The following is a 24,258-nucleotide window of genomic DNA, read 5'->3' on the forward strand; positions in this document are numbered from 1 at the left end:
CGTGACTTGTCTGAAACTGAACATTCTGTAACCTCTCCCCACGCGTGATTTCCAGCCGACGTCCATCGCGGTATGCCCGAGAGCAGGCGCGACCGCAGGGGGGCGGGCTAAGGGGGCCGTAGCCCCCTCCAAGACTGAAAGTTCGGAGGTAATACTATAAGGTATGAGAGCGAGTCGCAATGTTGGGAATCAGCCCAATGCGAGGACCCGATCTGGCCCCGCCCCCTCCCCCCCCAACGAGAAGAGTCCTGTGGACGCCACTACCCCACTTGCTCTAATGCTCAACTCCCGCTTCTGGGCATATGAGCCATCCGAGTAATGGTATGGCCGTCTAGATTCTAGAGCAAAGCTTTTAGGAAGTTTCGCTGGAGGAGCATTGGAAAGCGATCGATAGTCCACCCAACCCTGATGGGCATCGACCCAGCTACAGTGGAGTAAGTTGATGAAATCGATTGCTCTAGTCGTGCGATCCACGTAAGACTTATTGCCCAAATGGGCTAATCCTGCAGACGAAGGTCGCAGTCCCTCTGGGAACAGCGGTAGAGCTTGGATATGCCTTACGGCAATGTATAAACGCTCCGTGATTTTCCATGGATGGATAGAGGCGTGCATGCCCTGTCTAAGATGAGCTCGAGCACAAGGCACGCGGACCAGAGCGAAAAGTGATGTGCGCGATTCGGATGAGATCGAATTGCCAAAGAATGATGGGGATGATTCATTTCGCTGAATCGATCCGGTAATTCCTCTTGATTTAAACGATTGTCAAATGCTCGAACGTACATTGGATTATCATTTGCGAACCTCGCCCCGAAAAGTCACGCTTGCACATACGAAAGGTGTCTCCGCGTCGGCGTCGTCGATGTGATTGAAAAAACTTAGAAGAGTCGTTTAATGAGTAAGGCTGATTGAGGCTGGGATTTGCCGCGTACGGTATTATCTTGTCGAAATAGTATCATCGAACGCGCCGGCGTGATGCCGCGGACGTCGATACGAATCAGAGCGTGAACAGCTCCGATGACAGGAACTTTTCGGGGCAACAAGGGTCCCGTAGGGTTCTCAGAGGGGTGTTCAGTGAAACCCTTCGAGACGAGATGCACAGGCCATGCGCAGTTAGGGAGCGGATCTGGCTGAGTCCTCATTCTGGCGGGCGTGTTTTCGGGGACCTGTGAGGGCGGCTCCGGCCCTGGACACGAAGCTGCACCCCGACCAGAGAGAATGAATTAACGATGGAGAATAGGTGGATCGCGCGGCGGAAGGTGGCACCTGGGACCTCATTCTTCCCAATTATTAGGATCGACAGAGATGAATTACTCCCAATCTTACACGAATTCCACTGCAGGGATTCCGAATCCCACGGGTATTGAGGCTGCGAGGAGGCTCGCCGAGCTCGAGGTCCCCGTCCAAGAAGCCTATCGAGAGCGTGCTCTGCCGTAAAACCTCTCGAAATTCGCTCTAATGTGAGTCATTCGAGAGGCCTTGCGCCGGATTAGGAACAATCGTAATAGATAGCCGCGACCTCCTCTATCTTACGTGCCCGCAGATTTGCTTAAAGCCGCGGCTCTCTCCTGTCCGCGACGGCGCTCGTGCTTCTGTCGTGAAGAGATCCCACGGGAGAACAGTCGACCGATTCGTCTCGGTCGTAGTACTAGGTCCGGTAGCAAGGGGTATCTAAGTTTCGACTCTCCATCGGAAGTGAGTGCTCGTTCTCCTCGCGCGGATATTGCCTCCCCGAATACTGGTGACTCCCATATTCCTTCATTCCTGGCATGCCTCTGGTCTCTCCCAAGACTCATGCACGTAGATTCGCCAATTAAACACCAGAAGCACCTTGAGGCGTCTCGAGGCAACAGTCGTCCCGACCGGGGATCCATTCTTTGGGTAGTTTCCTGAGTGAGTCCCAGGTTCAGAAGGACTAGATGGATGAATCGAGCGTCGCGACGTTCTCAGTTTCAAACGCCCGCCGCTTCTCTCGGGAGGTACTCTCCGATGCCTCAGTGACCGACCATGAGTGAAGTCGTGCTTCAAAAGCAAACACAACAGCTTCGACTGCTGAATTAACGCTGGAGCGCTACATACGGTATCGATCATTCCTGGCTTCCCTTACGCTGGAGCATGAAAGATGTGAGACACAATTCGAACATAATCCCACGTCTATTCCCCGGCCTTTGAGAGGATAACTCTCCCGCTGGACAAAACGATCTAGCCGCTAGCGTCCACCTCTAGTCTCCTTATCCGCCTAAGACAAGTGAGCTCGAGCGCCCTTGTTGACAGATGTCCGGCGGGAGAGATCTGTAGAGTTCAGTCCGGAATGAGTTGGGCTCATCCCGAGGACGAAAGATGAAAGTCCTCACAAGCTTCTCGAATCTGTTTCTCGGAGCCCTGAGAACGTTTTGATTCTCATGATCATGATGATCTAGTTCCGATGAGATCGATGAGATTCGATCGACTTATTCCTCGAAGATAGAGAGTACGCGGAGCAAAAATTAAAAAAACATCTCGATCCTGAGGTTTGCGGCATCAGAAACCGAAAATCGTCATTCTGAATTTATGTGGCGGTGGCGGCTCTGATCTGCTGAAGTGAAGATCCAACATTTGTGTGGAAACGGGGATCTATGTGTCTCCCGCGGCTCCAATGCCCCCGAGAAGTTACTTCCGAGGCTTTGGACGAGCGCTTCACTTCTTTGCCTCTCCCTGATCTTTTCAGAGGATCTTTTATTTGGCCAGGATCAGTCGATCTAGTTCTAATGTTGAATTCGGTGAAATGTCTATCCAACGCGAAAATTCTTATTACCTTACTATCATAGTGGTAGAGGAGGTGTGTCTCATTCATTTTTGGATCCTTCGCCTGGTCGGAATCACGAGCGCTGCTTAACGCAGGTCGCCACGTCGCGCCGCCTGCGCTGGAATCATCCTCAGATCGGGGCTGAGGATTCAAAGCACAAATGTATGTTTTAGAGAGAGTTCTTGAAAATTCTCCATATTTCAGGTGTACAGGCTTATGAAAGTCTCATTCGTCCTTGCTGCGTCCATCCCCATCGCCGGTCATATCGGTCTTGAGTCGAAGAGGAGTCTCCAGCTCGGAAATCCATTGACCATGATTTTCGCACTATCATCCGCGCTGCTTCTGACAACCAGCATCCACGGCGAAGAAACTCCTCCGTCCACCAACGTCGGCATCAAGATTAACAGTTCAATGTGCTCCCCCATCTTGACAGCGCTCTTCCAGACGAAATATGAGAGCATAAGGCTGCGAGATATCCAATCCTTGACATTCAGAGCGGGAGAGAATGCCCTTCGATTGAGAGTTCAGAGGAAGCAACTGAAGTGAGTTGCGGCGAAACGAGGACCAACCTCTCCGCTTTCCCACCCCCGAAAAGTCTTTGGTATGTAGGTAGAAAATATCGCCTAGGAGGTTGAGTCCTTCCAAAGTCGTCTCTGATTTCCAGTTGCCTTGGAGGCTGTAGCGGGGTTCTCCCATCAACTGCACTATGTGTAAACAAAGGATTCGACGGACAGGGGATAAGCTGGAAGTGTGAAGCGCAAGTGGAGATAGGCAGGAGACTTGAGAACCCGAACGTTCGATGTGAATCGTTTCCTCAAGGAGATCCAAACTACGTTCTCGCGGGAAGTTGCGTATTGGATTATCAGCTCGGAGGTCGAGCGAGTGAGTAAAATCCCGTTGAAGCTTCTGCATCAATAAAGATTACCTCTTTCCCACTCAAAAAATAATCCCGGAGAGGCGATCCCATCGAATCTCGCAATGTCGCATGTTCACAGGCGGAGGTTCCGGGGATCGGAATACATCCAGCTCTAGCTGGGAGACCGGGGTCATAAACATCATTGTGCTCGTCGTGTTCGTGGCGATCGTAGTCGTCATCGCGGGGAAGGCTGCATCGGGTGAGATAGGGGGAGTAATCCTACCTCAGCGCTAATTGAAGTCTTAATCACCGTTCCGTCAGATCACGGAGGTTTTCACTGGAGGCGTAATTAGTCTCTACCTGGAAATTATTCTCTAGTAATTCCACGCGGTGAATGAAAATGATAGATCAAAGCGAGAGCACCGACCTGAGCTTGAACGTTCTTCTAGGTGGGGATTCTTCGGGCTGTGGTGGGGACAGTGTCTGCGATAGTACGTCGGTAGATCTCGGTACACGCCCCACCTACGGGCACCATCACCACAGCCATCACAGATACGAGAGGGAACGAGATGGGAGACGAGCCAGTGACTGTCGTGATACTGGCAGCCGGAGTATTAATTATGAAATGAGTACGGCCTACGCTAAAACGACATTAGAATAGACGACGCGAGACTTCCACTCAACGACGACGCGCATCGAAGGCTGCGCCTTCCAGTTCTCCTCACCGTACGTCTCGAGCTCATTTATCATGGTCCTCAGCGCCCCGTGATCCAGCTCATCTCCTGGAATACAGTGTTATGATCGATGCTCTTCGGTTCGGGAAGGATCGTGGGCCGCGATTCAGCGGAGGAGGGCCCGCGCGGTCGCCCATTCAATAAAGTCGGTACCAGGATGGAGATTACGCGGTTGATTCTCGTTTCTCTCTCATTCCATTTCATTATTCTGCGAATAGCTCGATGTGATCGAGAGCGAGAAGGCAGTCTGCCCGAGGGCGGAGGAACGTCACGCTTCTTCACTCGGGCGTGGGAACGACCCAGAACTTACGCATATGGGGCTCCGGGACTATCTCTATGGGAGGTTTTCACGATAGCTGCGAAGGTCTGCGGAGAAACGGGACATTTTGAACGGGCTGGGCAGCTGTTATCCGGTAGGAGACATGCAAGGTTCTCGGCGTAGAGCTGCTTGAAGCTCTGCACATGGAGGGAGCTCGATATGGGAGCTGTTTGCGCCTCGTACCTTGCGCTTCCGGATGCAGTTCTTTGAAGTCCCTCAGTTCCGGAAGTTGGGTTCTCGGAGGTCCTGCCTAAGGTAGCGGTGGAACCTTTGATATCGAACGTGCCTTGAAATACTTGCTTCGATGATGGATACTGAACCTTCTGAACAACTTCGCTCGCTTGGGAGATTTCGATGAAATGCTCGTCAAGAACGGAATGGTCGAGAACGAACTCGAGCCCCTTCCCGTCGCGAACGTGCCACTCTTGAATTCTTCCAGCTCTTCCTGCTCGTTGCTGACCGGAGAAACGCTCATGGATTTTTTGATGCCGCTCGTGACCGGGGTCGTCTACTTGAGACATCGTCCCATGATATTGAAAAAGAAGTTCTCGACTGGACCATTGAAACGAAAGAAAATGGAATACTGTGCAGTCAGGACGGTCGTACGGCTCAGTGTGCACGGTGTGCCGACTTGACGGAGCGAGACTTAATTCATTGGATCGAAGACGCGGATATAATTCCGCTTCTCCTGGAAGATCCGCTCCACCAGACGCTGCATCTGGAGAAATTGGGGAAAGTCTTCCGTTCTATGATTCGAGGAGAGGCACTCTAGGAGAAGGGCTTCGACGCAATTTGGTGGTTCTTCGAGGGAGCCGCGCCTGAGGAAGGTGCTGTTGAGGAAATGTGCGATCTGCTCATCGACATAGCTCGTGAAGTCCAGCCTGGCCGATTCGGTTACCTCTTTGGCTGTTCCTCACAAAAGAGCGGGTCAAACGCATCTCTCGGTAAACGACGAGAATGCACCATCGAGTTGATCCGCCGATTAAATGTGTATGATTGTATGATGATTCCGGGATATGGACCGACAAGATTCTAGAATTAATATGGGATTCAGCTCATCACCGGACAATAGTCCCGGAATTTTTTATCTCGCACTGACGGCATACTCGAGAGCCAGCTCCTGCTTTTGCTGCCGGGATCAGTCGGCCCGCGGGCACCATTGGCTCGAAGAGATTTTGACGGTGCTCAAATCTGATCATCTATTTTCCTCGGTGGTTTCCAAAATGTACTCGCAGAATTTATAATTTGCGTCGCGAGACTTTCAAGAAACGGTCGAGCCCTCTAGGGTGCCTCGCACAAGCGAGGATATCATCGTTGCTAGATGAATTCTTGAACGAAACCTGGCTCACGGAGAATTCCGTAGAATACGCCACAGAATCCACGAACGACTCTATCAGGGACCGCATGTAGCTCGAGATGGACACACCAACTCATACATTGAGAACTCACACTTGAGACTTATTTTTGACATTTTTTTCGCTCTCTTCCTCTTCGACGACCAGACAGGCTCCGCTGAAGGAAGGACAGACGACCGAAATTCGGGGGTGTCCTGTGGACTGTGGAGGATGGAGCTCACCCATCCGATCGAGACGCTTGTTTCAGCTGGGTCGCGGATTTGATCGACAGCGAGCCCCCATTTGATCGGGGCGTCATTCTGGAAACAAAATTCTTCTACTCGACCCCGCTCCATTGACGCGTAATGCTTTCCAATGCTTGAAATGCTTATTCGTGTCTGTCAACATCGCGGAGAAGAATCTTCCGGCGATCCTTGGACAACAAGATTTGGCCTAGCTTTCGCCCTCTTGAAGCCAATCCCCTGGGTTCAGATCTGGGACTCCTCATTGAACCTCCTGATCCCTCGAATTACTGAGACACCGGAAACGATTTGTTTATTCATCCCTAGAAAAGTCGCAGCAGCGAAGCTCCGGATCGTCACCTCGATCCGCGTAATCGCCGGGAAAACAACAATGTCTCCAGAACCGGTGATATCCTTGGATAGCGCTGGCGGAACGGGGAGGTATATACCGATACCTTTCGATTCCGCCACTGCGGAGAACGACCCGAAAAAATCGGGGACCGTTCCGATAAAGGGCGATGCCGGGGAGCGCAAGCGCGGCACGTCGAAAGAAATCGGAGGAAAGCCCTCGAAAAATCAATCTGCGAAGAAAGCAAGCGGGCCCGCGTATTTAGGAGTTTCGAGAGCTCGTCGGAGGAAGAAGGTGCTCTTGTTTCTCGCACTCCTTCCCGGCGCACTCCTCCTGATCGCTGCGTTCTACATCCTCCTTGAAGAAAGGAATGCCACGACGCCGACGCCGAACACGTGAGTACGAACACGGTGACTCCCGGGACCCTCCCGGCCCCAAAGGCCAATCACAATTCTATAGGCCCGCATCCTACCTTGCAGAAAGGTCGACTTCAGATCGATCATATTGACCACGAGGAACACAACTGCGGTTGTAGGAATATTTGAGTTCTCCAAGCGTCGGAGCGATGCGTCCGGCCCCATCCTCGAATTAGTCAGAAGACGAAACATCGAATACGATTACTTGCACTGGATCAATTACGAGGACGAGCGAGCGTTCACGTGAGCGAAGCTCTCGTAGGGAGGATTCTGTCGAAGATTTCATGATTTTTTCTCGAACAGAGCGGACCATGACCGACTCCCTCTCATAACGCACGATGATATGTAGGAAGGGATTGGTGGACGCCGAGAAAATAATCCCCGTAATGGAACATGCGCGAACGCCAATGAAACTCTTCGCCAAATTCCGGCCGAAAACCAACCTCACCGAAGAAACTCTGAAGATTCTTCGAACTTATCCATTCCTGAAGCCCGAGAAGTTGATAGTTTATCTGCATCCAGCAATGATAGGTGACGATTGCCGATTCATTCTCATATTCAATTCAATTCGATAGATATCCCGCTTTCTGATGGAATCTCCCGTCCACAGAAGTTTATCATTGGCTCAGCATGCTGATTCTCTTGAAGCAGAGTATCTACGACTCAGGAGTCGGATTGTTGAATCTTTACGACACTCAGAAATTTTCGGTGCATGGATCGAGGAACTGCAGCTCGGCTCCCTTCTGTTTCTCTTCGTCTGAAGATCAGCTTGGGGTTTTCATGTTCACTTTCCACTGGATCGAGACGACGAATCGTTTCCTCTCAGATCAAGACTTCAATTCGTACATTGACTCATGCTTCCATTCGGCAGCGAAATATAAGTACGGTGACATACTAATCCAACCTGACCCGAATCGCAGACCCAACCTGGCAGGTTGCGCGTCGACTCTGAAAAGTGTGATCGAGAAAGACATTCAGATCGTCCACCCTCGAAATAAGACGAACCTGAAGATACATGTAAACAGTAAGATATTTCGAGGTTCCGGGCTGGCGACTCCACTCGATAAAAGTCGGATATTGGCTCTTGAAGAACGAGGTAAAGTCTTTACTTCCCCGGTCCGAGCTTATATAGTGCCTACCTTCGCGATTCGACGCCAACTCTCAACGTCGAAGCCGATCACGACTAGGAGTGCACTATTTCAGCTTGCCGCCAGAAGCCCGCGCATCATACGGAATATTTTCTGTGCTCTGACTTGGCTCTCTTGCTTCATATTGTTGAAGAGAGGTCACATCAGCTGTTTGTGAGTTTTTTTTGTTCGAATATCGCGGAAACAAAGCCTATCTGTCTCTTAAATCTCACGGAATGCGACCATTTCGAAGCTATGTATATACATGATGATGATGATATGTATTGCGCGAGTTTCCTCAGCGAGGTGTAATAATTTTTGGCATCGTATCCCAAGTCGACTGGTGCGCTGATCGATGCCTGGGACAGGTGGATATTGGGGGCAGCTTTGACCGATGTACTGCTCCCCGAATACTGGGAGCATCCAGAATTGACTCAGTTTTTCGAGCTTCACCATGGTTGGGACGATTGAATGAAGTTTGTGCACATGACAGGCGCCCCGGAGCTCAGGCCTCGTTTTCCTCAGTGCATGGGCCACGGGCACCTGTGGATCTCTGGGAATAGTTCAGGAAATACATTCCGAAATAAAAATATTTTTCTGCTCTCGTGCACGGAATTTTGCTAAGAGTTCGGTGGACACTTAATGAGGAGCGATGCTCCAAGAAATCTCTGGTCTTAACATCACTGCGATCGTCAGTGACGTGGTTAGATCAGCGACGTATTATCTCGTGTGCATTCTTGGATTGAGTGGTTGCCGGAAGTCAGCGCCCATTATGGGCCAAACACATCACCACAGTTGAAGGAAGAAGGGAAAGGATCTTCTCCGCAGAATTCTTCCGAAACGAAACACTTTCCATGTCCACATTCCATAATTCTTTCTGTTCGCGAAGTTTTTCCGTCCAGCGATAATAATCCAACGCTGAATCGTCTGAGTTTGCTGACAAGGATATTTTCTGAAGTGGTGCGTGAAGGTTTCTTCAGGATTCCTCACATAGAGCCAAATATTTGTCTCTACCATCTGCGAGGTTGGTTCAGTCGGAGTTTTCAATCGCCTATCGAAACTATATTTCCGCATCGAACCTGTAACGAAGTGGAAGCGGAAGGTCTTTGCACTCTGGCCGAAACACACGGTCGAGCGGAGTCGATCGAGAGCGAAGCATTGTGTTTTCAAGCAAAGGGCCTCTCGCTGGCTTTTCTGTCGAGCTGAAATCACATCTGTCAACGAACTGTTGCCACAGGGACCATTTGGGATCCGAGGCGCTGCTGCCACCAGTGATCCCATGGCGCGGCGTCGTCGTACCGTTACAAGCATCGGCTCCGATTTCTGCGGCGGAACAGTCATCTTCGTGTCACAAAATCAACCCGGTGATCCCCGTTCCAGGTTTCCAGAGTTACTACACTGACGGAATGAAGCTTATCTGGGGTGCTTTGGCGCTCTCCGGATTCTGTGGAGCGCTCGGTGTCCAGCTGCCGCGCGATTCCAGATGTCCTGCTCATACCACGGAGAGAGTGCATTGCCCTGGACATGCGAGAACATGCACTTTGGCACGTCTGGACGGCTGTAATCGCGACGGTAAGCTACCCCTCAGAACCGAAGGAATTCGAAGGGAACTTGTTTTCGCATGGATTTGCGAAGAAAAACCTGATTCCCTATCGATTCCAATTATTAGGATTTGCAGTTTTGACTGTTCTGACAAAATATATCCCCTGATCGCAGGTATGTACTGCTGCGAGAACAAATGCAACGATGCTGTCTGTTATGACAGATACGGGACGGCGATCAACATCGATAATTATCGCAATGACTTCGTACCGAACACGCAGTTCAACCGAGACTTCTTGAGACTCAACAACCGAGATTTCAATCGGAATCAGGACTTCGGGCTCAGAGACCCCAGCATAATCGACAACACTCGCTTTTCCAAGAATCTAGTCGATAGCACATTCGATCAAGATGAAAATCTCGGACTTCGAGATAGTATCAAGCGATCATCGGATCCGGTTCTACCAGGATATGACTGACTGATTGATTGATTGATTGATCGATCGATCGATCGATGTATAGATGGATAAATGGCATCCACCCTGAAGAAAAAATGAAGCTCGCTTCTTTTCGGGATTTGTCCTAGTGAGATCGGAATTTCCATCGGAATCAGTCACCTTCTCCGAGGCAGAGACTCCCTCTTCTAGATATCTGGCTCGATTCTCGAGAAGGATGCAGAGAGCTTCCAGCAACCATTTCTCTCAGAAACATGTGAGGGAGATCAGAATAAATCGAACTACAATTCAATCGATCCTTCCTTTTTTCAAAACTCCCTCTGGCACCGTCACCTCTGATTACTAGCCCCCAAGATCCATATGGAATATCATTGTTTTGAGTTTCACGACTCCCCCGATTGAGAGTTGGTTCAGATCACTTCAAGATCGCGAATCGCTGCGCTATAGATTCCGCGGTCTACTCCCTCTCGACACCTAGCGAGCGTTGTTTCCTCCAAGACTTCCTAGAAGTTGATGCGCCTCGCTTTATTCTTTTTGTCCCTCCTTCACTGTGTCACGGAGAGCGTCTCCGCTCTGAGGCTCTCAGATACCGAGAATTTCTCGAAGACACGCCCTGGAGTCCGCCAGATCCGCGACGGAATAATCGTCATCTTCCATATTTATTCGCGGTTGGAACAGCGTCTCCTTCATATAGTCACAGCTCACCGACAAGCCTCCAGCTTGTCTCGGCAGATTGATCATGTCCAGAAAGGATCATCGGAGAACGAATCACGTACGGACGCTCACATCTCCCAGCTTGTGGTCAGGGAGAAAAGTGGAGGCAATCATTGGGTTCCGCTGAAAATCGAGCAAGCCCGCTCTCATCCGCAGCCCGTCGCCCAGCGTGACGTTTCGTTCGGTCGACACACAAATCTGTTAGCTCCTTACATAATAATTATTCGTTTCTAAACCTTATCGCAGGGGTCCAGAGCACGGTGCCAATATCCAAGGGGGGTCCTAGATGACAGAAAGTCGGGGAGCGCCGTCCCACAGGAAAATGAACGGTGGGAGAGTATCCGAGGAACAATCGAAGTGCCGAACGACAAAAGAGCTTATGTAAGGACTCTCTCGTTCATTAGGGACCGACTCCCGGCGAAATCCTGCGAGACGCTGTCTCTGCGGCGCCAGCGCGAACTTGACTTACGCACACCTCAGGTGAGACTCGATAGCAGTCGACTGGGAAAGTCACTTTTCCCTCTCGATTGAAACGCGTACTACATCCGACCCGCGCGACGATGAGTTCCGTGAACGCTTTGAACAACTGTGAACACAAACCAGTGAATCAAGTCGGGAATTTCTCGCCTCAACAACGGAGTGGTCTGCCCCTTTTAGGTTCGACCAAGCGGCCGTCGGACCGCTCGATTCGTCCGTAGGGGCGTGTATGATCGCATTGAGAGTGGACGCTCCCAGCTCAGAACAATTTTCGACAGTTTAAACACCCAACGATCCATGATAAGAGAGCTCGCAATACAAACAGAGCGGAACATTTGTGATCCAGACGTCAGGAGTTCCCAACGTACAAGTGTTTTTGGCTTCGTCCGATGTCAGTTTCCGCGCTGAGCGCTTCAATGTCACGACAAGTGGGTCGATTTGACGATTGCCTTGTGGAAAAAGACTGATCCTCGGATGGGTCCTGAAGACATCGCCCGTGAACTGTGAGAAACAAGCGGAATCCTGAGGAAGAACGCACGCAGTCGATAAATCAGAAATTACCCAGCCGAATGTTGACGTATGGAATGTGACTTGGATGCAGCTGTCCCCAAAATTCGAACCCATCTGAGTCATGCTCGGGAGTTCCCGAGGAAAGGTGTTTTGCCTGAGAGCATGAGGCTTCGGCATCCATAGCGAACCTCTCTCGTTGCCGCCCCGGAGCTGCTCCGGAAACCGTTGGATGTAGTGAGTTAACCGTTGAGATTTCTTTCGGAGATTAATAACATCGACTCGAATCAGAGAAAACTTATCAAGCTCACCTATCAAATATACTTATCGCTGATGGGTGTTTTCCCCAGGCTAATTCAATCCTTAATCTGATTTGCTGCATCTGACCCTTGCAGCGTACCTGTTAGTGTCCGGCGTGTGAAAAGTCGAAATGGCGGGAGGGATAAACATCGATCAGATCGAGCGGTGGGATTCGGAAGATTTGAAGACCATGTCCGGCAGTTCGGATTTCCAGACTCCGAGCTCTCTCCTGTCGTCTCTGTACGAGTACTGGTTCCTCCCCAGTCAGAACAGTCTCTCGATGAAGTTCTTCGATTCTACGACCGCTCTCATGGAAGAACAGCATCGGCAGCTACAGTTGGGTTACTCCATCATCCATCCGTGCTCCCGATTCAGGTAACGATTTCTTCTTGATTTTTCTTCCCTCGTCGCCGATATCATGTCTCATGTCGAATAGAGCGACAAGGTTTTCGAACGCACTGACCTGGGTTTGGATACTCCAGATCGGCGTGGGACATAATCATTGTGATCGCACTGTCAATCAACGCACTCTTGTTACCCGTGCAATTGGCTTTCTGCGTGACGGAAAACTCGACGTCCTGGCTCTTCTTCAGTTTCTCATCTACAACAATATTCGCATTTGACATAGTGGTGAACTTTTACTCAGGTGTGTATCCTGCCTCCTCCGCACCCCAGGCGGAGTTCGTCAAGACTCGACTTGAGACTCGCGGAAAATGTGGAACTGCACGATTTCCTTCCGCGGATGTCGCTGTTCAAAATTCTTCGATGGCTTTAGACTCGCCCGAGCAGTGTCTGATGAGACGATTGCCGGCAGGGATTTCAGAGATCGCTTGTGGGATACATCTCAGTAAATCTTACGGATTCCAGGCGTGATAGTAGCGAATGAAATACGCTTGGACAGGCGATACTTGGCGAAAAAATACCTGAAAGGCTGGTTCGCAGTTGATTTCTTGGGGACTGTCCCGTTCGACCGGATCGTTCACCTGGTCGAGTTGACCAATAAAGCCCTGATCAAAAGCGCCACCATTCTGGGCACCCCTAAACTACTGCGAATCGTTTCTCTCATTCGTCGAGTTAACGAATGGCAACATATTTACGTGAGTTTCGACCTGTTCCCACAAGGAAACAAACAAACGAAATCGGCTTGTGCAACTCCATCGAGGGAGAAGCAGCTATCCAACCGTCTATATCTTCCAGGTCAGCACTTCGAATCGAATCTACTTCAGAATAGCAAATATTGTGGTCTGCATTATGTTCCTCGCGCATTTCAACGGATGCCTGCTTTACTTCGTGCCAATGATCCAGGATTTCCCGCGCGGGAGTTGGGTCCACTCAGCGGGAATCCTGGTAGATACGCGACCCACAGATGATGACCCATTCCTGGAGGATTTGAAAACTTTGAGGCGAACCGACTTTAAGGCGTTTTCCGTACGGTGGTTCCTTCTATGCGAATCTTTCAGGGGAAAAACAATTACGACAAATACATTTGGAGCTTGTACAGTGCACTCTGCCAGATGATTACGGTTGGATTCGGCAAAGTCGAAGTTCAAACCGATGACGAGATCTTCCTTTGTTTCTATGTTCTCGTCTCGGGTGAGTGGTGAAGATTTTAGAATGACATATCATAGACAAAAGACACGTTGAGCTCCAAGCGACAGCGACGGTTCATTTTTTCATCCATGCTGATTCCGATCTCCAGGCACTGTCGGCTACACCGTTCTCCTGGCCAACGTGACTACAATAGTGCAAAACTTTGAGTTCACCAAGACTGCTCACGACAAACTCGTGAGTACCCCCGAGTATTGTCACCGACCTCCAGTATTGTCACCTCCATCCTCGTATCGCAGAGGAAAGATGGCGGATTATCGTATATGTCTACATCGTATGGTACATGTATACATATCTAAATACCAATCGGTCTGAATCCTCTTCGTTCCCATGTGCTCCGCGAAGATGTCCGAGGTCTGTGAATATATGGAATACAAGAAATTGCCGCAAGCCTTGCGGGAGCGAGTGAATGACTTCTTGGAGAAAAGATACCGGGGACATTACTTCAACGAGCAGAAGATTTTGAACCAGATGTCGGACGTTCTGCGTGACGATATCCTGAGCTACAGCTGCCAGGCGCTCGTCAATAAGGTGAGTTCTCGGAAACCTCGCCATTCCGAAGTCTCACTCTCGGAAATCCCGCGCAAGACGGTCGTCATTGATTCAATTGCGGACGGGAGGGCGAACAGGGTCTCTGTCGCTCAGCAAACCCGCGAAAGTTATTCAAGACAAAACTTATTTCCAGACTCCTGTGTTCATGAATATGGGGCAACATTTCAAGGAAGAAGTGATCAAGAGATTGCGTCACGAATATTTCCAGCCCGGAGACGCCATAGTCCGCGGGGGATCTGTCGGCTCAAAAATGTACCTGTTGGAAAGCGGCAACGTGTCCATGGCACTGCTGGACGGAACCATCATAGCCCATTTAAGAGATGGGGCTTTCTTTGGGGGTCAGTTCTGAGTAATCATTTCTCTCGTCGGCCTGACGCTCATGGTGTGCGACTTTCCGGGCCTAATTGACATTTGCCTGGACTCGTCGGACATTGCCGGGGAGCGGATACACCGCGATAATCCTGGCTTTCACGAGGGATCACTTTGTAGATATCATTTTCGGCTTCAATGAAACGGGAGCTCTCATTTACCAAGCCATGAAGCCTCTAAGCTCAGCCAGGCGATCCAAAATCACAATCGAGTAATGAAGATCCCTTCAAACTTTTGCAGAAATATGTCTCTTCACGGTGCAGGAATCGAGTCGCGTTTCGGTGATCGCAGAAACCTATTGTTCCCTCTACTCTCTGAGTAGGAGTGATTTCCGATCGATTATCGAAGACGATATCCAAGCTCAGTCAGAACTCGCACGACGATTCCATAGTGAACAGAAGTTGAAGAATGAGTCCGTCCAGAGCGCGACGGATCCACTGTCCGGCGGGAAGAGCAACACGAAGTTTTGATGCTATCAGCAAGCGTAGAAATGTCAATAAATTGTATGGTACGGTAACTCATATCGAGACGATCCACGATCCCTCTGACGGACCTGTACGATACTGGATCCGCTTGGTCGAGCTGAGTGAGAATCCCATTCAGCTGTGAGGACAGGAGGATGGCGACCTAGGTCTCGAATGACCGCTGTAGCAGTTTTGTGCTATCCAATTCGAAAATTTTCGGGCTAAACCACTTTGCAAGGGTTCCACGTCCCGAATCCTTCACATTGCTAGTGGGAACGGATCCAGGGAGCCCATGTTCGGCCGTCCGAAGGAATATCAAGGCCGAGAGGATCAGGCCCGCTCTCCCGTGAGGAGATTCCGTGAGGATATTCCGCCGGCGGTGGGAGCGGTTTTCCACGGAAGGCCTCCAGAACGAGACGAGCACGTTCGCACGAGATATGACAGACGCGCCGACTACTCGACCGGCCGTGGCATCGGTCGCTCGTCCTCGACCGAGAGGATATTTTCAGGACTTCCCGTGCGGAAGGGTGGGTAGCTCGGAGTGAGACTCCTTTGAAGGAGTCGAATGGGGGGGGGGCTAGGTTACGCGAGATGGAACTCATTCGGACAATGCAACTTATGATACGTCATCGGCACAGCGGCGCAGGTTTGCTTTCCGGAAGATGACTCTGTAGTTTTTCTCCAACGCGCATGAATTGCGATGATGTGGGCTCATATGGATTCTATCATCCACGAAGATGATGTCGTTTAAAGACAACCCCAGCAGACTCTCGGTAGGGCGAATTATTGAGTCGAAATCACCGGCTTATAGGGAATCAGCTCGAGCATGATCTCACCGTCACGGCCGACAGTTATATAGTACCGCGGGAGAGCCAGAGTACGGTCAAGAGTGTTTCGAGTGCTCAGACGAGCATGTTATCCTCTTCTCTGCCTTTCGTCGCGGCGGTGGTGCTTTCCATCGCCGGACTGTGTTCGTCAGCAGATAGCGAGCCTCGGATATGGGCTCTGCTCGTGGCCGGATCGAACGGCTACTACAACTACCGACACCAAGCCGATGTGTGCCATGCGTACCAAATTCTCCACAGAAATGGAGTTCCAGACGAACGGATAGTGGTCATGATGTTCGACGACATCGCCAACAGGTGAGACACCAGGAAAGCTCTAAGACCCCAAGGAGCGCGAATTGTGGATTCGATGATCGCCTAAGAACTACAAAAAGGAACGAGGAGCCAATGAGCTCCGTCGCCATGGTGCGGTGACCCGAGGATGTAGAATCATGAGCGCTATCTCAAGTGCCAACCTGATTACGAGCGATTAAGTCTGAGCGGAATCGTCTGTCTTATCGGTCGCGCTCCCGGGCTTGAGCTAAGGAAGCTTTCTGAAGCCACACGCGCGAAATTTGCTGCTTCAATCGATCTGCTATCGACCGGGGAACGGATGACACTCACTTGACTGTTTTAGGGAAGTCTATAGACTTGGCAGCTCTTCGACCGATTCCCCATGCATCGGTAGACGATGCAACCTGTCGGGGGCTGCGTAGGGTATATCCATAGCGCCAATTCTACCTCAATTAGATCCAATGCAAAGCTTAATTCCCTAATGGAAGAAAAACTTTGCCGCCAGCTCCGATAACCCGACCAAAGGAGTCATCATAAACCATCCTGACGGATCGGATGTTTACCGCGGCGTGCCGAAAGACTACACAGGGAACGACGTGTCTCCCCAGAATTTTCTGAGTATCCTGAAGGGAGACACTACTGCTCTGAGAGGTATCGGCTCCGGGAAGGTGAGCTCCGTCAAATACTCACAAATTACATTTTTCAATGTCGCCTTTGATACTCCTGGAACGACACCTACGGAAGTGATTCCACGGCGTGCAGGTTATCGAATCGACTCCTGAAGATCACATCTTCGTTTACTTTGCTGACCATGGAGCCCAAGGACTCGTGGCATTCCCAAATGACTACCTCTACTCAACCGGTAGGAAATGGCGCGCGACGTTCCTCAAACTTCTCTCTTAATAATTGGATGCTAAGTCCATTACATCAAGTCGCTCCGTGTCGCCTGTTCTAGATCTGGTCAAGACTCTCGTCGACATGCACAGCAATAAACGCTACGCAAAACTCGTGTTCTACATGGAAGCGTGTGAGAGTGGCTCCATGTTCTCGGGTCTTCTGCCAGAGGATATCAATGTATTCGCGACGACCGCTTCTTCCCCCGACGAGAGCTCATACGCCTGCTATTTTGACGATCTGCGTCAAACCTACCTCGGTGACGTTTATTCAGTCAAATGGATGGAGGTAATGAATATAATCCCGCTGAACGAATGAATTAATGTAAACCGAATGAACTACTCACGGATCTCTCACCACCCGCGGATGTCTCGTCCACGTCGATTGGTGAGCATCTTCACTCAATTTTCGATCCCCCCAGGACTCCGATATCGAAAATTTGAGCCAGGAAACTCTTCAGAAGCAGTACTCGATCGTGAAAGCCGAAACCACAACCTCAGCCGTCCACGAGTACGGAAACCTCACGATGGGTTCTTCGTTCCCGGTATCCCAATTCCAGGTCACCGTTTGAACATCATCTCGAGCCGAAGACTGATTCAATTCGCATTCTCAGTTCGCAATTCGCATCCTCCGAACAAGATCTAATGTTCGCGATTTTTTTCCCAGGGGACAAAAGGAGCGACGGCGGAAAAACTACCCCGGGCCCATTTGGATGCGACCAATGCGAGAGATGTCCCGGTGGCCATCCTGAGGAGGAGAATTCGAAATTCGTTTGACGAAGACACGCGTTCGATATTGCAGAAAGACCTCAATCAATTGCTCCGAAATCGAATTTTCTTGAGGAACAAGGTACGCAATCGCTGCCGTCGGCGGATGCGCACCGGCTGATGCAAGGGCTGATTTTGATCCCTCGGATTCCATCTGAACATTGAATTCACGAGTCTCTCCCTTTCCCTCAGGTCACCCAAATCGCCAAGAGTCTCGGCGCCGCCGAAGCGCTCCAACGCAAATTGACTTTGAAAGACCACACATGCTACCGTCAAGCCGTTGAGAGGTTCCACAACATTTGCTTCAATCTGCCGTCCAATCCTTACTCACTGGGATTCCTCAGGACTTTCACCAACCTCTGCGAGTCCGGGGTCAAGATCGGGGACATCCTCAGCGCCATGGACTCCGTGTGTATCCATCCGAAGATCGTCGGCATTGTCTAGGTTCTACGCTCGACGCGGAGCCTAGTTTCGAGATGAAAGCCTTAACATTCCCGAGCTGCCCACTGTATATTGGAGTTATCATGATAACAAAAAGACTCGCTTATATGTATGATTTGAAAAAAAAGTTCGACTGCGTTTACGAGAAGAATCTCCACCCCTCCTCATTGCGGGGAACAAGTACTCGTACAGCGAGACTATGGGCGTAAATTTATTCTTGAACTTATTAATGAGGGTTAGGCCTCTGCGGATGCAATGGGTCGAACAATTTGGGGTCTCTGATGAACCTCAAATCCTTGTGATAGTGAGGCAGTATGCCGATGCATTGCGCGTGATGCAAGGCGAGTCTGACTTTTTGGTGCTGATGCTCACATAGACCCGTGATGTGTTTCTGGTAGAGTTCTCCCGTGTAGTTGGAGACGAACTGCGAGAGGAGCTGGGTATTCTGTAACATAGACAGGAAGTTGGCTCAACGAGTGCTTCGGGAGGTTGGAGGTTTGCAACCGACTTCCGCGGCCTATATGTTCGTTACGAGATGAGGGGTTCATGAATCGAATTTGAACCCGTTGTCTCAAGTCTCCGGATAACGTGCCTTGTAGTCGACCTCGATCTTGTTCCTGCACAGAATGCATTCGCGTCTCGTCTTTTTGAAGGGGTTCTCCATGTCCCATATGGGCTGCGAAAGTTACAGAAATCCGGCCGATTATTATGGGAGAAGAGAATTTCTCCGAGGAATTCTCCGGTGCCTCATCCGAATGGATGTTCTATCTTCATGATGAAATGCTGTGGAGGGTCAGTCATTTCGGACGACCACGAATTACCTCGTCACTGTTCGTTTCGCCGGCGGCGGCTTCATTTGAAACACCCGGGGATGGCGTGGAGGCTAGCGGAATATCGAAAAATTATTGTAAGACCCCAACTCCCAACGCTCAATACATCAGCACAAAATTCATAGCGCGGGGAGAGACTACTTGGCGCTCTAGCATCCGTGGAGCGATTGATATGAAGAGCGAGGGGACCCGCTTCGGAAACTTGCGATTTTCTGCAAAGGCTTTCGAGCTATCACCAGACAATCAATTGGAGCAGAAATCGACTATGCCTTGGTTCCTCACCGGCTACGGTAGAGCAGAGATGAGATCCGGTCCGAGCAGTGCCTCGCTGAATCAACGTTCGAAGCATGACGGATTTGGAAGGTTCTTGACTCTCTTCGCGCGGTCCTCAGCCTCCTGCAGAAGTTCTCCGAGACAGAATGTGCTGCTATTGCACCTCTCGAGTCCCCGTTCACCGGAATCACAGGACCCCTCTGCGTGTGCGGTGCGCGGAAATAACAGCAAGTGACGATATCTGTTTTTCACCGACTGATTTACCAACAAGGGCTTCGTCTGCTACCGTGCGCGAGAATGGGTACTTCGGGATAAGACATTTCGACTCAGGGAGTTTAATGAATTGACTAAGTATCTCCGCTTGGTGCCTATATCAGATCAAGTCGGACTCTTGAACTGACGCCTGAGAGAATGGGCGTAGGGGATCGGGGCGCGATCAGCCCTTGTGACGATTGAAGAATCCATTGATCAAATCGAGCGGCGTAGGCGATCACTGAGATGATCTTTGCTGTAGCTTGGCGCGGCCCCGGGCGCCCCGAGCATCCTCAGTTCTAGGACCGTACCGCTCCCTTAAAGTACGGTTCCGCAACGCTACAGTAGAGTCTTCGTCTAGGATCGGCGGATGAAGGACAATCGCATCGAGCGACCCGAGATCTTGCGAAGCTAGGAACTGACTAGGAAGTGATGTAGGTACGTAGGGAGCGATTGGTTCAGAAATGTAATCGGTGCGCTATACGATCATCTCGAGTCTGCTGCAGAAAACTCGTGAGACGTGCATTCAGGCTATGATTTTGGTCACGATGACCTAACCACCATTGACTGATTACTCCTTCGTTCGAGGGCTTTGAGCTTTCGCGGGTGGATCTTCTGCTTTATCGGCTTGCCCACGGTCCTTCCAGGGATGGGCTCCCCAGAACATATCCATGACTAATGCACCGATTCAACTCCGGATCCTCGCGACCGGTACCCTGTCCCGGTAGCTTTTCCAGACGCCAAGGGAAGTGTAGCGTGGAATAGAATCGATTAGGCTCGATTTCGACGGTTCATGTAGTCAAATTCGAGTGTGGCTACTATGTAGTACTCGTAGTTCCCACTGGAAGTTAAGGCTCCGGAGATGACTCCCTCTCACTCAGCCCACTCTTTTCCGAGATCACTCCATTTCCAATCCCCCTCGATCGAGTCCGCGAGGACTAGATATTCACCTACTAGACCGATCCATACAAGCTCAAATGACGTCGTCTCTCTCGGTAGTGTCGATCTCGAAGGTTCGGAAGCTCCTCATGGAGCCCTTCATATATTTATTCACTTCGGGGGACTCTGCTTCAGTTGCTCCATGTATCATCCGACGCGACGGAGATCGTCAATGATGGTTAGAACTGATTTACGATAACGCACGTGGCAGCAGAGAACGAAACACCACTAATTCCCCGAGACTAGAAGAGCGAGGAGTCATCGAGATAAAAACGATTCGAACGATCGCTCAGGGAATATTCATTCCTGTCATCGCTTCCATTCGACTGTGTGAGGGTGTCGCTACGAAAAATCACAGACAGGGATGTCGTCCTCGGATGTCAGCCCCCGTGAGTTTAGAAGGGTGGATTTTCCGAGCTCTTGTCGCCCACCAAGGAGAAAACGATTCTCCGCAATCATTTCCGCATGGCCCTTGCTCTTCGATATGCTTCCTTTTACGTATGACGAGATTCCTCCCGACAGTCGCCCTCAAGATCTTTTATGGAGCCTTTGCCCTGACACAGATCACTGGCTTCGCATTCATGATTTGCCTGATGAAATGGATATCCGGTTGGGGAGATATCCTCCCGCCCTCGAGGCGTGTTTGGCATCCGATTCTCGCCTCGTTGGGTTTGATCATCCTCCAGGGCGAGTCGATCCTCATCTTCAGGCGAGTGCTTAAAATCACGCCAGACAAGTCGGACCCCGAATTTTTCTTCTCTGCGATATTCCGAATCACAGTCTTCCCTTCCTCCTTGGGCATTGCAGACTCCTGCGCAATGTCCGCAAATCAGTGACCAAATCCGTGCACGCAACTGTGCATCTCGTGGCTTTTATCTGCGTCTTCGCAGCTCTCGTCCTAGTTTTCTGGGAAAAACGAGGGTTCGGAATCCCTGCGGGGATCCATGGTAGATTGGGACTCTTCTCTGCCACCCTTTACCTGATCCAATACGTGGCGGCCTTCGTCACCTTCCTCGCCCCTGGAGCGACGAACAACTTCAGACAAACGTGGGTTCGTGAATTCGATGTCTATCCTAGAGGATCAAGCCTCGCGAAAAAAGATTTATTTCTGCCACGATTTCAGGCTACTGCCCGTGCATATCTTCGGTGGAATATTCATCTTCTTGCTCAGCTGTCTCACGGTTTTCTCGAAGACTGCAGAAGTTTTCCCAGTGACTTCCACACTCCTTCTGTATGCCCTTTGCCTTAGCGTATCGGTTTGTTTCGCGAGCTTCCGAAGAAGATCCACGCCGCAAGGAGACCGGATCATCTCGATGAATGTAAGCTCAGCTTCCGCTTTGTGTTGGACGCTGGAATCCGCCGCAGGTGCAGTCATACTCGGAATAGCTCTAGTGTGTTGTAGTCCAGTTGGGGACGTCGGGTGGATGAAGTCGTTCTCCATATTTAGTTCCAAGCGATGTTTCTCAGTTTCATCTCATGGGTCATGGCAGCGCTCTGACTAAGTTCTTTCCACCATTCCAGGGAAAACGCCGAGTTGCAGAATACGGTACTTATTGAAACCAAATGCGAACATTTCGCTCTCAGGCTCGGTGATGAACTGAATGATTCCCGGACCAATCCTGTCCGAATCCTAAATATTCGTCATATTCGAGTATATTTGACGTCACGACGGATGCCGCCTGTCAAAGGTCGACTAGCAATGAATTCAGAGCCCATCAGCTGCGATTCTTTCGGAATACTTGAGAAAATCTCTCTCGGCTATGGGAGTCAGTCGTCCGGTTATTTTAAATTGATATCGAAAGAGAATAAAGGTCAAGCGCAGAGTAAGCTCCCGGAAACCTCTTATCGCCATTGCGGCTGATGCTTGTGGTCAAATCTTGCCAGGAGATCGAGCAGCGAATTAAGGGCAAGGTTAGCCCAAGCTCACCGGTGATCGTTACAAAGACAATAGGTAGCGCTCCCAGCCATTCTGAAATGAGTGCTCTCTTTCTTCACGCGCGCCACTCAATCCGGACAGCTATTATCGAAGGGATCATGCAACAGGATTGTGGAGAGATCGATCCATCCCGATCAATGCTCATTTGAACTCTCTAATGATGAAGCTTTCTGGGCAGCTATGAAGCTTTTCATTAAGCGAAGCTCGGGCTTTTGCTTCTTTTAATATTCAGTCTGTCATGCCCTTGGCCAGGAGTGAAGCCATTACACAGACCTGCGCCAGGTGGACCCGAATACAAAGCGACTTCGGCAGGGTCGCTTACTGTGGTTCGTGTCTTTAATGATACCGATTGAGCAGCACGAAGAAGGATAAAGAGTTCGGAGTCGGACTTCTCAATACGGAGGAAAGGACACCGAGTATTGCGGACATCCGCGACGAGCTAACGACTGCTGAGCGAATACGTGTCTCGGAATTTCACGCCAATTGCCCGTCGCTGATTAGGATCTGCTTCTCCCCTCCGTCTTCCCGCATTCCAAATCACATCGCCAAGTGTCATCCGAGATTTGTGGCCTCGACTTCTGCAGAGGGGGCTCCTATCTGATTCCGGATCCGGACGAATCGTCAGATCAAAGGCTCTCCGCTGAGTATTTTGTACCGGAGGATTATTGTCCCGAAGCACGCAAAACCTCGATGAAAATCGTTTCTGATACTCCTCTCGTCCGATTCTTGTGAGCAGGCAGATGACATGGTATTTCCGAAATGGGGCTGGAGCCAATGCAACCGATGGAAACGCCCTTGATGAGCGAAGCTCCGAACGGAGATCAGCCTTTCCGTCGATAACAACCCGTTCTTCCGAGTGCTGAAAGATTGGGAAGAGGGACACGACGGCTATCGGATGGATTCGACTTGCTAGTTCCACAGCTCATCGGAGGATGTTCTGGTACTCCGGGTGGAAAGCAGACAGTGCACACGTAGGTAGGAGCGCGGTCCTTTCCAAGAACGAAATATACATTTTTATTGACAAATTCCATCACAATCATCCCACCGAAACCTCTGTGCATGCAGAGATTCAGCTGCACTATGACTTTCTCTGAATAGGTATGTCCTATCGAGTCACCCATCCTCTCGACCGATCTCGTCTTGATCTGACCTGTCGAGCTCACACGTGTGCTATTATCTATATATAAATATCAATAATTGTATACACAATGCTTGTTTCAATCAGAATTGATTGACGGGATCTGTCCAATGATCTACTGCCCCCTTACCGCCTCCCTTACCAAAAAGTGAACGTCCCGGTGACAAGATGATGGATTCAATCTGAAGATCGATGCCTCCGGCCGATAAGTCCGTGCTCAGACTTCATATACCCTGAGAGTCGGTATGGCTCCTGGCTCCTCAATCTAGGAGCCATACTGAATCGGATCCTCATCCATTGAGTCGCCCCGCCGGACCTTCAAGCTCGTGACTGGGAGCGACGCTGAATTTGTCCGTTATCCAACAGCGGAATATTCGGAATGCATCCCTAGCGGCGATGAGGTCTCCAGCCAATTCAGGGCCTCGGATCATGGACTCCGACGGAGACTTTTTTCCACTAGACTTGTGGGTTCTGAATTGTGTTACGCTTTGCCTCAGGCTCACTGCGCGACTGTTTTTCTATC

The 24,258-nt window shown here is 50.4% G+C and overlaps 4 protein-coding genes across 4 annotated transcripts; 3 read left to right on the forward strand and 1 right to left on the reverse strand.

Annotated features, from left to right (window-relative positions):
- Window positions 1-11,912: 11,912 nt before the first annotated feature.
- LOC100900462 (potassium/sodium hyperpolarization-activated cyclic nucleotide-gated channel 4) lies at window positions 11,913-15,200 on the forward strand. Its single transcript, XM_029112398.1, has 10 exons — window positions 11,913-12,091; window positions 12,250-12,529; window positions 12,637-12,800; window positions 13,022-13,251; window positions 13,352-13,501; window positions 13,615-13,747; window positions 13,854-13,939; window positions 14,108-14,293; window positions 14,448-14,652; window positions 14,924-15,200. The coding sequence occupies exons 2-10, from the start codon at window positions 12,285-12,287 to the stop codon at window positions 15,151-15,153; spliced, it is 1,629 nt and encodes a 542-aa protein (XP_028968231.1). The 5' UTR covers window positions 11,913-12,091; window positions 12,250-12,284; the 3' UTR covers window positions 15,154-15,200.
- An 826-nt stretch (window positions 15,201-16,026) lies between these two features.
- LOC100900603 (legumain) lies at window positions 16,027-18,518 on the forward strand. The gene is made up of 7 exons (XM_003746465.1): window positions 16,027-16,289; window positions 16,771-16,933; window positions 17,028-17,127; window positions 17,221-17,447; window positions 17,581-17,718; window positions 17,826-18,008; window positions 18,119-18,518. The coding sequence occupies exons 1-7, from the start codon at window positions 16,060-16,062 to the stop codon at window positions 18,368-18,370; spliced, it is 1,293 nt and encodes a 430-aa protein (XP_003746513.1). The 5' UTR covers window positions 16,027-16,059; the 3' UTR covers window positions 18,371-18,518.
- mRpS18C (mitochondrial ribosomal protein S18C) lies at window positions 18,506-19,735 on the reverse strand. The gene is made up of 4 exons (XM_003746466.1): window positions 19,480-19,735; window positions 19,189-19,250; window positions 18,960-19,043; window positions 18,506-18,812 (listed from the first exon to the last, which is right to left on the reverse strand). The coding sequence occupies exons 1-4, from the start codon at window positions 19,544-19,546 to the stop codon at window positions 18,594-18,596; spliced, it is 432 nt and encodes a 143-aa protein (XP_003746514.1). The 5' UTR covers window positions 19,547-19,735; the 3' UTR covers window positions 18,506-18,593.
- A 1,290-nt stretch (window positions 19,736-21,025) lies between these two features.
- LOC100901701 (cytochrome b561) lies at window positions 21,026-22,218 on the forward strand. Its single transcript, XM_003746551.1, has 5 exons — window positions 21,026-21,050; window positions 21,184-21,370; window positions 21,469-21,708; window positions 21,785-21,917; window positions 22,183-22,218. The coding sequence occupies exons 1-5, from the start codon at window positions 21,026-21,028 to the stop codon at window positions 22,216-22,218; spliced, it is 621 nt and encodes a 206-aa protein (XP_003746599.1).
- The last annotated feature ends 2,040 nt before the right edge of the window (window positions 22,219-24,258 follow it).

Source organism: Galendromus occidentalis, unplaced genomic scaffold, assembly GCF_000255335.2.
Source record: "Galendromus occidentalis unplaced genomic scaffold, Mocc_1.1 scf7180000077497, whole genome shotgun sequence".
Classification (NCBI taxonomy): Eukaryota; Metazoa; Arthropoda; class Arachnida; order Mesostigmata; family Phytoseiidae; genus Galendromus; species Galendromus occidentalis.

Bases quoted from the DNA above. Each gene is read 5' to 3' on its own strand.
- LOC100900462 (XM_029112398.1), top strand. From the start codon at position 12,285: ATGGCGGGAGGGATAAACATCGATCAGATCGAGCGGTGGGATTCGGAA. The intron at 13,748-13,853 runs GTGAGTGGTGAA...TCCGATCTCCAG, and splicing joins TTTCTATGTTCTCGTCTCGG to GCACTGTCGGCTACACCGTT. The intron at 14,653-14,923 runs GTCAGTTCTGAG...AAACTTTTGCAG, and splicing joins AGATGGGGCTTTCTTTGGGG to AAATATGTCTCTTCACGGTG.
- LOC100901701 (XM_003746551.1), top strand. From the start codon at position 21,026: ATGTCGTCCTCGGATGTCAGCCCCC. The intron at 21,051-21,183 runs GTGAGTTTAGAA...TCCTCCCGACAG, and splicing joins GTCCTCGGATGTCAGCCCCC to TCGCCCTCAAGATCTTTTAT. The intron at 21,918-22,182 runs GTTTGTTTCGCG...CCACCATTCCAG, and splicing joins CCCTTTGCCTTAGCGTATCG to GGAAAACGCCGAGTTGCAGA.
- LOC100900603 (XM_003746465.1), top strand. From the start codon at position 16,060: ATGTTATCCTCTTCTCTGCCTTTCGTCGCGGCGGTGGTGCTTTCCATC. The intron at 17,448-17,580 runs GTAATGAATATA...CGATCCCCCCAG, and splicing joins ATTCAGTCAAATGGATGGAG to GACTCCGATATCGAAAATTT. The intron at 18,009-18,118 runs GTACGCAATCGC...CCTTTCCCTCAG, and splicing joins GAATTTTCTTGAGGAACAAG to GTCACCCAAATCGCCAAGAG.
- mRpS18C (XM_003746466.1), bottom strand. From the start codon at position 19,546: ATGCTTCGAACGTTGATTCAGCGAGGCACTGCTCGGACCGGATCTCAT. The intron at 19,251-19,479 runs GTGAGGAACCAA...ATATTCCGCTAG, and splicing joins TCTCTGCTCTACCGTAGCCG to CCTCCACGCCATCCCCGGGT. The intron at 18,813-18,959 runs GCACGTTATCCG...TCTATGTTACAG, and splicing joins AGATCGAGGTCGACTACAAG to AATACCCAGCTCCTCTCGCA.